The sequence below is a fragment of the Blennius ocellaris genome (genome assembly GCF_963422515.1).
Source record: "Blennius ocellaris genome assembly, chromosome: 19".
Lineage (NCBI taxonomy): Eukaryota > Metazoa > Chordata > Actinopteri > Blenniiformes > Blenniidae > Blennius > Blennius ocellaris.
The window spans coordinates 16,987,367-17,001,196 of record NC_137668.1 but is presented as its reverse complement, the minus strand read 5'-3'; the positions used below and the strand labels follow the sequence as shown (position 1 = coordinate 17,001,196).

The 13,830-nt window shown below is 40.0% G+C and overlaps 1 protein-coding gene across 1 annotated transcript in view; it reads right to left on the bottom strand.

Annotated features, from left to right (window-relative positions):
- The window catches only part of malrd1 (MAM and LDL receptor class A domain containing 1), a gene marked incomplete at both ends in the record, with an annotated part of 54,860 nt that extends 41,030 nt beyond the window's left edge, over positions 1–13,830 (bottom strand). The window contains 10 exons of the mRNA XM_080514821.1: positions 516–955; positions 1,038–1,405; positions 1,896–2,001; positions 3,626–3,778; positions 3,913–4,047; positions 9,144–9,246; positions 12,270–12,428; positions 12,770–12,858; positions 12,937–13,068; positions 13,668–13,830. Of these exons, the coding sequence (XP_080370947.1) occupies positions 516–955; positions 1,038–1,405; positions 1,896–2,001; positions 3,626–3,778; positions 3,913–4,047; positions 9,144–9,246; positions 12,270–12,428; positions 12,770–12,858; positions 12,937–13,068; positions 13,668–13,830 (1,848 nt within the window). The remainder of the gene's footprint in view (positions 1–515; positions 956–1,037; positions 1,406–1,895; positions 2,002–3,625; positions 3,779–3,912; positions 4,048–9,143; positions 9,247–12,269; positions 12,429–12,769; positions 12,859–12,936; positions 13,069–13,667) is intronic.

The window sequence follows — 13,830 nt, the reverse complement described above, 5'->3', positions numbered from 1 at the left end:
ATGTCACCTGACGCTATCTATTAGTTTATCAAAAAACTAAAAGCAATAAAAAATGTATCCAAAAACCTCGTTAAAACTCAATATTCATTTTTGTAAGTTACCGGTAATTGAAAGAGCATCTTGCAGAGTTATTGTTTTCAACCAGGTCATGATAAGAGCTTAAACATGTCAAACCTGCCTGTGGAGCTTGCCCCGCAAGCAGCAGCAGCAACATTATGTGCAGGATGATACATACTGTAAATGCTTCACTTGAATGTGGTTTTGCTTTGCTCACATGGGTTTCTTGTGGCACAGCCTACATGCTACTGATTGAGGTGGTGTAACCGACAATGTGCATATGTGCATGTCTGCAATACCTTAACTTTATTTTTTTTTTTTACAATTTTTTTATGAACTTGTCTTTCTTAAACTTGTTGAGTTAATAATATTCATACATTTGTCAACTCTGGCCAGAAATCCATCAGGGCTCATTTAAAGTATCTCATTGTTAAATATACATAGAGGTAGTGAGTTACCTGGAATGGTCGGGCACTGCTGATGTAGAGAGTCTTCCTGTGCCACAGGTTTCCCTGGTCTCCATATCGTCCCCACAACAGGTAACCACGACCCGTAGCATGGGTCCGCTTGTACACGGTGAGACAGAACACGTGTGATCCGTACATGTGGTAATGGAAGCGGAAAACACAGCGATGGCGGGGCTTGGATGCGTTTTGCAAGTTGGTGGGCTGGAAGACTGGACTTATCAATACAGCAGTGTCCTTGAACTCCTGTGGGGTTGAAGACTCAATGTACAGGTAGTGGCCATAACTTGTGCCCAGCGTGTGGTCCTTCCAGGGGCCTGTACGCAGGGACGGTGTTGGACCTTGGATGGGGGTCCAGTCAAACACATCTTCTCCACTCTGTTCCTGCTTCCAGCCGCACAGCCCGTCTTCGAAGTTGCATTGCAGCTCAGGAGCTGAAAGACAAGTAAGAATGACTTCCTGCACTTTTGAGAGGACATGTACTGTATATGTACTTGTAATATTTGATGCACTCACAGCATCCCTCCTCATCTGATCCGTCCCCGCAGTCATCCACAAGATCACAGAGCCGCAGATGCTCCACACACGCTTTAGTGTGCGTGCAATGGAAATGTTTGCGCGCGGGGCACTTGGCCATGGCCGGGGGCATCGAACAGTTCCTGAAGGTGACATCATCCAATGCAGAGACGCCGTCAAACACACCCAGGCTAATTTTAGACAGAGCGATCTGGAATGGCTTGTTGATGCGTCCCAGCTGCACGGTGGCCTGGTACCAGCGAGTTCCTTGGTCATACAGTGTTCTCCATATCGTAGTTTTGTTTTGATCTCCATCGATTCGAAGGTACATTTCAGCTGCCCCAACAGATATACCTGAGTTGTAGTGCCTAAGGGGGAGAAGAAATGGATGGTTAAGTTTATACAGTGGGGCATAATAGCACATTGACTCCAATATGTTAAAGTTTTGAAATGATCTCCACTTTAAGATTCCACTTGTGATAATGCAAATGCTTGTTGGACATAAAACATGAGGACTTTTGCGTAATGTGAAGAAAAAGGACAACTATAAACCTCTGGCACTTGTCTGCCTGAAGAACTTCAATCGCACCCTGGAAAAATATAATTTGTCATCTGTCATAAATGTTCAGGGGCCACAAAACTGTCAAAGCCTGACAGATTCAGATGTGTATCATTGTGCGACACTGTGAAATGAGAGAAATGCTAAGAGAGAAGAGCTGAGACAGGTGAAGTGATTTTTACAAATGCAAAACCTCCTGAGAGTGCGTGAAGCTGCAGATGGAATATTATAATAAATAGTTTTAAATGTATTTGTTAACTTGCAAAATATGAGGTATGGAACTACAGCGTGGCTCTCACCAGAAGGTCATGGTACAGCCAGAAGCCGACTGCTGGAACCAGGGTCCTCGGAGAGCTGCTCTTGGATACAGACTGCTGCTGTTTTTCAGTATGAACATAAAATGACCTGCAGTGAGTGAGACGACAATTAATATTCAAATCATACCCTGCATCTACTTCCTTTTAGTTCCACAAACAACCAGGCTGTCGGTGAGTCACCTTTAAAAAAAATGCTGAAACTATTGCAGGGGTTTATTTACTGAAATGCCATCTTGCATTGTTATTGTTGCCAGACGGGTCATGAATACCTCTACCTCTGGGATGTTTATGCACGACAATGTCTGGTCTATAAGAATAAAATATCAACAAAATATATATCGAGAGCAAAGGAAGCTGCCGCGAGGTGTTAATCAGACAGGTCAAGGTTTGTTTACTCGCAGCCACAGTAAATGTGTGAACAGCAGCTCAGGAAGGGATTAGCAACAGCCACCAGATTATTCTATTTTACACAAATCACCAAACTTTTCTGGTTTATAAACAAATGTAGATACTTAATATACAATAAACACATGAATAAATGAGGAATGGGTTCCTGCTTTCCATTAGAAAATTGTACAGAATGATGAGTCTGCATCTCAAACGTCAAAGTTAAAAACTATATATACACCAACATCGTTAATTGGCATGTGTCTTTTTTTCCCTTTGAAAATATAAAATAAATAGATATAGTTAAGATGTCAGATTAATTAACTAAATTGAGAGGCTAACCACAGCGATGGCTCCTTTGTGCATTATACGACAATCAGCTCTGTCGCTGTGCTTTTAAACCTAGTAAAGACTGAAAACTGCTGCTGACTGGTAACATGGGCTAAATTCAATGCAATTCTTTTGGTACAATGTAAGGAATGAAAACTATAGCTAAATTAATTTTCAAACATAAATTAATTTTTGCTCTGGTTAATCATTGCCATGTGAGCCAACTTGGTTTCTTACACAGTAGATCCTCTAACTTTGTAAACAACTTAATTTTGTCTATAAATGTACATTTGACAGATTTTAGTCCCAGATTACTGGATAAAAGTTGAAATATTTTCATCAGTATTTGCCATATATTGTAAATTTTTTCTTAAAAATCTATTTATATGGTCAGTATTTTCATCTGTAGATTATTATTTTAAAAGACATGAGATAAAATACAGTAACAAAGGTTTTGTTTTGTTTCACCTGTTTCCATAAGTCGAGTAAAAATAGACCTTATCTGAAGCAGCGCATGAGGAACTTCATAGCTGATTTCTTGGCTGATATTCAGTTGCAAACTGCCAAATAAATTGTTTGAAGAGCTCCACAAACCTGCACGTTACTGCAGAGGAGATACATCTTAGAAAGGCCCACAATAGTATTTTCTCAAGCTTTAAACTGTGTGTCCAGTCTCCAAATCTCGACAAGACAAGAGCGTCAATTCACAGCATGTTCCTACAATGTACAAAAAGGGACAGATGACAATGAGAACAAAACTCCTTGTTAAATCCTGGAAGGGTCTGTTCTGGAGGATAGAGGTGGTAGAGCATAAACATGTATTGAGGTGGAATATAATGTAGTGTAGAGCATCTCATTTATTTGAAAATATGAATTATGTTAATTTGCTGATTGGGAATTAATGTATTCAGATTACCAGAAAGCCTCCTTTCATGAGGTCCCAATCGCTCAAAAAACACATTTCTGTTACAATTTGGGATGTTTCTTTGATCTACCTTCACTGCTGTTTGTGGAGTGGTCCAGTGGTGGCGGGCGACCATAGTATTCTGGAGGAACCTCCAGAGATGAGCCCCTGACCCAGTCAAAGCCGTCACCAAGTGTGAGCTCATACCAGCCACAGAGGCCGTCCTCAAAGTCACACTCAGAGGCTGAAAGAGCAGAATGAAGACGGAGGTTACGTAAAATGTCCTTGCTTGTGTATCTACGTTTATTTGTGGCTTTAAAGGGAGTGCCTACAGATCCACAAACAGTTTATTTTCAGACACATCATAAAGGGACTTACGACATCCGGCTTCGTCCTCTCCGCGGGGGCAGTGTGGGGTGAAGTCACACACTTTGCTCTCCTCGATGCACTTCCCATCATGACAGGCAAACCATGGAGGAGGGCAGGAGGGAGCGGTGGGTGAACTGCTCTCAGCTTCAGGAATCGGAAAACAGATATTAATACAAAGATAGACTGGCAGGATTCAGTACTTTGATAAGCTGAAGCTTTTAAATCAAATGTAGACTCTCCACACACCGAGTTACCGCTGTTATCACGGGACTCTTGTCATGTCATTTTATCATTAAAATGCTTTATCAGGGCATCATAGTGGATTAATATAGATGTGCTCAGCTGCGTCCAGAACAGAGTAACTACATTAGCTCTGTTATGGAAGATTAGATTCGACTGTAAAGTGATGAATGAAGAACAGATGTTTTGATCAATAAAAGTCTCAGACCTCATCTTTAAAATGAACTCCATTTTACTTTCAGCTTATGAAAAGTATTGGAGACGTATTTGAAAAATGGCTCAGTACTTAAATGACTTTTGGCTCACTGCTGAAAAGAAGTCTCTGAAAGGTTGCTGTTTTTAGGTTTTTGTTGTAACTGATGTTTGAAATGACTCTTAAAGGAGCAGACGCCAGTGAAAGGCATTAATACAGAAAAGGATTTGGATTAGTGCAGCTTTAATTCGTACAAATTGGCATGATGTCAAGAAGTACTCTGATGTCTTTAACACAATGGAGTAAAAACAAGACTGTGCTTTGCAGGAAAGATTTGCCTGTTATGTTTTGCATAACAAATAACCCAAATCCAGGGGAAATGAGGGACACTGACAAGGATCGGAGGACAAAAGACCTGAGGATTCAGGCGGGAATCAAAGGAAAGTTCACACTGAGCACTGATAAAGACCAACAGACAAACTGACACCGACAAGCCTGGCCAGAAAAGGCTGACAACAATCGGTGGTCATCAGGGATTTGAGTGACACAGAGGAAGACACAAGGTCAGAGCTATAAGACACTCAACTGAACACTGGCAGGGAACATCAAACCAGACGTCAACTATAACTACAAACTATCACAGAACCAGAAAGATGTCATAAATGATGAGAAAACAACTAGGAAAGTAACACCACTGCATGGCCACCTACATTATATGTTCGTCATTTCAATAATAAAGCCATACTGTCAGTTTCTTATATTTGGGAAAGATCATTTTAACATCAGTCATGCTTAGCCCCTTGCGACATGGAACAAAACAGGAGTGAGTACAAACACTTTTCAAAAGAAAGCCACACTTAAAACCCTCACACTTCTCAGCAATTCACATCTAAGAAAACCTCCTAATGCCCACTACTTAACAAACATGCTGCATTTTCTTCAGTGGCTTCCAAACAAGTTCAGAGTCCGATGTAGGTCACTTTTTCACAGTGACGACCTACATACTAGGGAAGTATGCTCATCACCAGAAGCTTGCTGGTTTGAAAACTACCACCACTGTGACTCCCTGGGCAAGGTCTTTAGCCCCCAACTCCTCAGGTTGCTTTGGGAAGGGCATTTGGGATAAAAACTTGTGTTAAATCAATCAATTTGCTTCCATCTGCAATGAGAGCGGAAGAAACGCATTGCCTCTCTTCTGTCTTTTAACTGTACACAGCCAGTCACCTATTTGTTTTTCTGAAACTCTTAGACACCTCAATAATAACCAATGCTGATTGTACAGAATCCGGTCAAGGCTCCAAAAAGAAGAAAACATTCTTGCTACCTTTAAAGCAGCACCTAAATATTTTAAATGGTAAAACCATTTTACACAATCCAATAGACTTTCATATCGATCATCCAACAGCACCATCACACTGGTCACCTCCTATAAGGACGACAGTATGTATTACTGTATTGCTCTAATGCTACTGTCATTCAAAATGCTACCGCCCAGCTCATCACCAGAACAACATTCATTCCTCGATAGATGAGGCAATGACTCAGTTGATAGAAGTTGGTAGTTGCCTCTCATTCGGAAAGTTGCAGGTTCGACCCACCCCCCCCAGCTATCCATATATCCATAAGAACCTCCAAGTAAATGTACTAAGCACCTTGCATGGCAGCCTTCATTGTTGTGAAAATGGGTGAATGGAACTAACATTATAAAGTGATTTGAGGGCTGTTAAAGAAGTGAAGGAAGGGATTTATAGTGGAACTCCAATTACTATTTACATCCGTCACATAACTCACATCCTCCAAAATCTCCACTGGCTTCCAAATCAGCAACGCATCCACTTCAAAGTTCTGCTTCTCACATTCAAGGCTATCCATAACCGCACTCCCCTACACCTCATTGACCTCCTCTTTTGAAACTCACCCAGTGGACCTCAGATCTGCCTCCTTTATCTGCCTCACTGCCCCTCCCACCCAACATCCAAAGCATTTTATCCTTGGACACCTTTGTCTATTCATGCTGAAAGTTATTGGTCTCCTACAAACTCCTGAATGTATTTCATAATGTATGGTAACTTCAAAGCCCTTATAAAGTGTTTTATTATGAGCATCATTATTAAAGATATATGAAACTTTTAACTTAAAGTAAAACATTAGTTAAGAACTTCAGTTACTGTACGCCTAACCACAAATTATTCAGCTTACAAACATCTTATTAGCATGCATTACATACATTTCATACATCATAACATGAATAAAATGATGCACATTCAGGCAATTCATTATGTGTGTGACCATAGCATCCTTATAAAGAAAGAACAAAAAACAATAACACAGACACATAATTTCCACACAAATAGGTAATAAATCCTAACTGGCGAGCTCCCAAAACATGACAAACACACACCCTTGAGGCTTGGAAACAGTTTGATTTATGTTAACACATTGTGTAAAGGAGGTGTCAAACCTCATCAGGAAACATAATTTTCACCACACAACCATTTTGTTACAAGCAATTCAATTATTTAATCATTATATAGCTCTTATTTGTGACAGTGGCCTTAATCTATATTCACTGATGCCGTGAGCCCATATTTCAATACAATAAATGCATCGTGTCTCTAAGAAAGAGGATAATAAAGAACAAGAGACAAGAATTATCTGTAAGTGACTGTAATGACCTGTAGTTAGGGATATCAGATGTGAGCCACATATGGAGCTGGAATGATGCCTCATACATAGTTTTTCTTGTGTAGTCTAAATTTACAGAGAATTTAATGTCTTAAGTTATCCGTCCGTTGCAAGAAATTTAACAATAAAAAGAAATTAGGTTGGCTTCAGTGCGATATTTTCAGGTTTAATATTCCTTTGTGAAGTCTTGTGAAGTAAGAAAGATGCTAATCCTTTTTGTCAAAGTTCAGGGTATTTGATAAATCCACTGCCGAGAAGAGAAGACAGATGGAAACAAAGGGACCATTTTCCAAGGTGACACTGACTTGTCTCATCCACTCAGACGTGTTAAACTCAGCTACGTAATGGTCCAATGAACTTTCCAGTCTGCCACACCAATAACTGTGTCTTATGACTTTAATTACCACTTTCATTCAAGTTAAATCAAGACAAAGTGGATTTTTTTCCCAAATAGAAGAGGCAGCAGCAAAACAGCGCTGAGCGCAAAACTGAAAGCCCTGATATTGATGGCATGAGAGCAGCTATTTGTAATTTGATCCAGTATTCTCTCCCCCTCGAGCTCTGCGTGATCTCTGTGTTGGTCTCATTAGATGCTATGTGGTGCTAATCGCTCATAATCTTTGTAATTCGATGCTAAAAAGACACAGTAAAACAAAGCTTTTGATAACTGGCAAGAGCAAAACAAATCGTGGGACATTAAAACTAAAAACAACAAGCTTAAAAGTCCCGACATGCTCTGAAGTGACTGCTCAGTTCTATGATTTTCATGATGCCATTTATTTGATTGTGAACATAAAAACCTCCATTACAGCCACTTTCAGCTTTCAGCTGCAGAAATAAGGTTCAGCAAATGTTCAATAACCCTCTTCTGGTGTATTTATTTCCATTCTTTCTGTTCTTACTGTTAAACGTCTGAATTACAATTAAATTTTTCTTCTGCAGCAGCCAAACATTCATCTTCATCAGAACCGGAATCCATTGTTCTCTAGACTGAGCTCATCAGCAGTCCTGCTTCACATCACAGCCACCTGGATTCAAGCTCCGCCCGCACTAGTGTCTAGACAGTATCAGGGTATATTCCTGTGCAGCTCACGATATCGTCACCCACTGCAACGCAGTTACATTACGCTGTAGTCTAATTGTCCAAGAGATTCCTCAACTTTTTCTTCCTGTGCACTCTAAACCAAATAAATCATGTAACGTCTCATTAGGCACTTCTGTCATTTCAATCCTGGGTGAGGTATCTGGCTCCAAAAAAAGGTTAAAGAAGTAATCAATAAGACTCAAGTTTCCATGAATAGGAAGGAGAAGTCCAAGATGGCTCAACACAAAGGAAACCTGAGGCTGTTGGGCATGGAGCAAAATAATTTGATGAATTGTGAAAATTTGAGTATTCAGCATTGTGGCGGTAAATAATCCTGAATTGCAACATGATAGTATTTCATAGCAATCCATCAAGTAGACATTTCACTCAGAACCTCACATTTTAGCTGCAAACATGGCAACATTAGATCTTTTGAGGAAAATATCATATTTAGACGAGGCAGCTCTTGACATCCACCCAGGAAAGACAGGAAGATAAAAATGCTTAGAAGAAAAAAAATGGCAAAAGCCACAGGTTGTACTCTGAACACCGCAATCAATCAGCTGCTGTTTATTTTATGGCGAGAGAGCTGGAACATCATCCTATATGAGATGAATAATAGCACCTGTGAAAATACATTGTGCCGGCGGCCGTATATAACTGCATATCTCCAAAGCAACATGTTCATATTCTGTCCAAGTGGACGCTGCTTTATCGAACACTCCCAAACAAGATGTTGAGCTACTATACATCATGTTCATTACTGAGCCACAGGCAGCTTGCTATAAACGACACAAATACGGTCATACATTGAGGCCACGACGGCTCCATATTCAATGTGAGGAAATGTGCAGTAAGCACTATTCTAACGATTCAGTTATTCTTTTATGAATCCCACCCCGGATGTTTTAGTGTCTATTGCACCTTTTCATCAGTATTCTAAACAAGGTTGTGGTGGTCTGTTTATGTGTGGTGATATTTCAAAATGTCAAGGCCCGGGCAAGTCCAGCCTGTGCAGTGAGATGTTATTAATGGTACCTGTACCAGATACAATCATGCAGCCCGGACTGAAGGATAAGTCATCGATGGCAAGGATTTCAGAGGCTTCGCTGTCAGCTGAAAGTTTCCCTCGAATTACCACCTGGTTGATACACAGAAGGAAAAGAAAACATTTCAACCTGTCAGGGCTGGTGTGCTTGTCAGGATAAAATATAACCTGCCATAAAAACAAAAACAATCATCATACAAGAATCCTTTGGATTGCAATGAAATATATTAAATATATAGTTTGACAAAATACAAGCAAGAAATGCATTACTATGCAAATCTAACAAATAATTTCCTGTGAAACTGAATTGCAACCTTTTCCCATATTATTAAATGTTTCAACAAGTTCATATAGTTATCAGAGGTCCTCCAAAGTTGTATTCAGAGTGTATTGCCAGAAGACCAGCCTTAGTTTTGAATTTCACTCCGTGTAAAAGTCCCTCTAATGAGCTCTAATGTGAACAGGACATTTCTATGTCTGCACCTTTAAATGCGAATGAGCTGTGGCTGCCCACGCTCCCTCCATGTTTGTTTTCCTCTTTCATTTGAAAGGAGGAAAAAATGGCGCTGTTCGTCATTTTAAAAGGCAGAGCTCATCTGCCTGTGGGAGGGTCAAAAGGAGAATCCATAATCAGAGGGAGTCGTTATTTCCCTCTATGGTGTCATGAAGGGAAAGTTTCTGATTGTCCAGTCACTAAAATAGAGTAAGCAAATGACAGAGATGACACTTTCTTCACTTCTGGCACCTCATACACAGGCTATTGGGACACATATCCCCATTAGAAAACCATTAAAAGGGGAATTTTGCTTAATATGTGACCTTTAAATTATCATGAAAGACTAAATGAAAGCAATCTTAGTTAATCAAGTTGTGTCACGTTTACTGAAAGTATTATTGAGTTATAGCCACATAATGTGCCTTGTGAAATGACAGTCACCTTGAACACATGGATATCATTAATGCATTGCTGAGCACATGTGAATATTTGCAGGGGATTAAAAGCAGTTTAGTAAGAGTAAAAGCAACTACATTCCATTTTTTTAATGAATGAGCAAGAATATGTCCAGAAAACAAGTAATTATTTGGTTTTATCTTTTGGATTTTGTCAATATGTGTAAAATGCTGTGAGAGTCCATTTCATAGCCATACAATAATAGAGGGCAGCTGTAGCTCAGTTAGTAGGGAAAAAAAGCATATTTTAATCCTAAGATTTGATTGATTCCATTGTCAAGTACTTATGAACAAGATGGTTGTTGCTATGGGTGTGTGAATGAGTGAATGTCAATAATTATGGTGAAGTGTGACCAATTAGGGATGTAAAGAAGGTGCATTCACTGACAAGTATCACCAACACAATGCTAAAATGATTAAATCTGCCCAGGTCCAGGTCCAAGTCCACACAACAGCTTTATCTTCACCAGCACTGTTTTACTGCCTGGTGTTTATGACCAATACAAACAACCGGCAGTCTGTGTCACCATAGCCATTGTGAAAAATATAACTTAAAGCAGTGAACGTGCAGAATTCTTCATTCATTATTTTCTTTTCAAACCCTTGTGCCTATCTGATCCAGACAATATAGCCTCGCTCTCTGAAAATCTTGGGGTACTTTTATCTACAAAGTCACTTATTTTTTTGTCTGTGAAAGCCGCTCAACAAAATTCCCCTTTAATCATATCGTAGATTAGACTTTCTGCTTTCAGTTGCGGGCCAAATGTGTATCGATGAGTATTATATATACTTTAAACTATAAAGCGTCTTTGCGACAGAGTTGGAAAAACAACCTCAAGTTGAGCTCGTTAAGCAAACAAAGTGGAACTAAGATCTTCAAAAATCATGGCACTAAATAAAAACCCAATTAACTAAACTACCCTAGAAACAGGATGTGGATGAATGAAGAGGAAAGTGAATGTTGGTGATGACCCGTATTTACTCTGGCTGTAGTTGGTGACAGATGGTGAAGGCAGAGGAGAAGAGAAGGTGACACACTGACACTGTCTGAGGATACTGGAAGGATACAAGCAGCAGGCTGCAGGGGACTCCAGATGGCCTCTGAGGGTTTCCAGTTGGGTCGATACTCTCTTACCACACGTAAACACGACACTCCTGGAGTGCGACTCGCTTTTACTTCATCATCTTGAAGGAACCTCGCTCATAGCATGTCAATACCCAAGAAAAATATGAACAAATGTGTCAGATTTTGTGTAATGTAATGTGAAAATGGGGCGACTAAACCCTCCCCTTGTCATCTTTGGGCAGAAAACAATTATTTACAAATAAAATAGAGCAGCCAACTCTCACAGATTTAAACATGGATGGATGGATATTATAAGCAACTCTCCATCTGGTCCCTCCTGGTTTATGACAATAACCTTATTTTGTTCCACTCAGCCTCAGTAGAAAAACATGATAATTCATTCAGTCATGTTTTTAAAGGCAGAAGCATCAGTATTTCTTCCACTTCTATCCTGGCTTGGCTGGTTCAAGTCATTATGAAAGTTTTCCAATATTTGCAAGACATTACAGCAATTTCAGGTCATTTGAGATGTGCATTCTTCAAAACCGATGGGGGGGTCTTTTGGAAACATTGGTCAGTTTCAGTTTTAAAACAAAGTTTGTCTTAATGCAAATAAGTTCCATTCATTAGAAGTGCGTTTCAGGATTTGGTAACATCAGGGTTCATTGTGTCACCATTCTTTTCTCTCAGTCCTGGTTTGGGGGTTTACACAGTTCCTTCTCAACACATCATCTGGACAGAAGTATTTTGTTCTGTGATGTTGAACAACAATTTGAATTGGGCCGAGTTATTGCAGAAATGTGGGGAGCTTGCCGCCTACATTCACTTTTCCTCCCAGGAGGCTGCACATAGTTTCTCATAAATGATTCTCATTTTTGTCACCTTCGGAAACAAATCCACATTCAATAGTCGCCCAAAGCAAACTTCAGGAGCAAGATGATGCTATTCTTAAAATGTGCTAAAATATGTGACCTTAAAGATGCATATTTTGCTGCGTTCACAAGCTAATCACTAACTTTATATCGTTTGCTAGTCATACTTTTTCAGTGTTAAACAGAAAGGCAAAACGTTATTCTGACCATCTGTGCTTGTTACAGACCTGAAAGTTGTGGTCGCTGGAAAGGTGAATCTGGGTCCGCAGCCACATTGACCTCTGTGTGGATTGTTTCCAGACCTCTGTGCTCTGACCAGTTGTATGAGTCACAACCAGCAGCTGCAGATCTCCATGTGTTGCTGCAGCGTAATGGCAGAAACTCATCTGATGAATGAACGTGAGAGGGAGTTGATCACTCCACGTCAGAAGATGTTTGCGCCATTCAAAGCATTTGAAATCAAACTCTAGTCATGTGGCCCTTTTCAAGTAAGAGTGCAACACAAAGTGCTTCACACAGAATTAAAAACACATTTCAGAAGCAAGCCTCATGGAAACACGCAGATCGCATATCGACTTGATAAAAAGAGATATTCAACACAGGAAACAAAAATAGCAGATAGATTGTCTGAGTACAGGAATAGAAGCTATTGGCTGACTTAAGGTTAATAAAGGCACGAATAATCAAAACATTAGTTGAAAGTGTGAATAAAACATGAAAAGTGAACCTTGCAGGTCTGACTGGGCAGGAATACTGGACTGTACAAGTCTGCAGTGGTTTGGTTTCCTCCAACAGGCGACAGAGACAGAAAATATGCTGAGGGAGTGAGAAGAAGCAACTCAGTCATTCATGACACACATCCTTCTTTAATGCTGAACTATCAGCCGCTCCCACCTGAAGTCCTGTTTGTGTGGTCATGTTTGAGTCCTGTGACCTCTGCAGTTCTGCTCCACTCAGAAGTCTCCCCTGAGCTTTGGACGAAGTCACAGAAATCCTCCTCAAAGTCGCATCTCTTGTACGTGGAACCTGTGACAGTAACACGTAACTCTCAGAAAAGCTCAAACACCCAAAACCAAACTGCCAGAGCAGCGAAGAGAATCTAAACAAAATGTAGCTTTGAAATTCTGAAGTCGGTGAAGTAGTTCAATTAGATGAAAAGAAATATCTGTGAAAAGCAAGAAATAGGTGAGAAAATGCTGCTTTAATGGACACAAACATTAGTTCAAAGTACAAATTTGCTCAGAAAATGTACACATAAGGAAATATTGATTAAACAAATGTAGTTTTTAGTAGGAATGTGAGGTATGTGTTACTTATCTCAGGAATGGCCTGTTTTATCGAAGCTCATCACATATTTTTTTAAGCTGTTTTGGCTAGATAGTTATAAAGGAATCGCCTTAGTGGCATATCACAGATATGTTCAATCATCTTAAAAGAGTGGAAATTTACCCTCCAAAACAGTTAATATCTCCTCGATCTTGTACATTTACATAATCAATGAAGTGTAGCCCCCTGTAAATTAGAAATAACCCCCATCCAGAATATAAAACAATGCATTTAGTCTGCTTCACTTGAATTCTCCCTCTCAATATTCACTCTCTGATAGATTCACATTTTGTACTTACAGTTGTTTTCATCGCTGCCGTCTCCGCAGTCATCGGTGAAATCACACACAGAGTCCTCAGTCACACATGAACCCTGAGAGCAGGTGAACTCCTGAACCGAACAGGCTCCGAAACGCTGAAAGGCCACAGTGAAGGCCAGAAACAACGGCAGCAGAAACGCCAT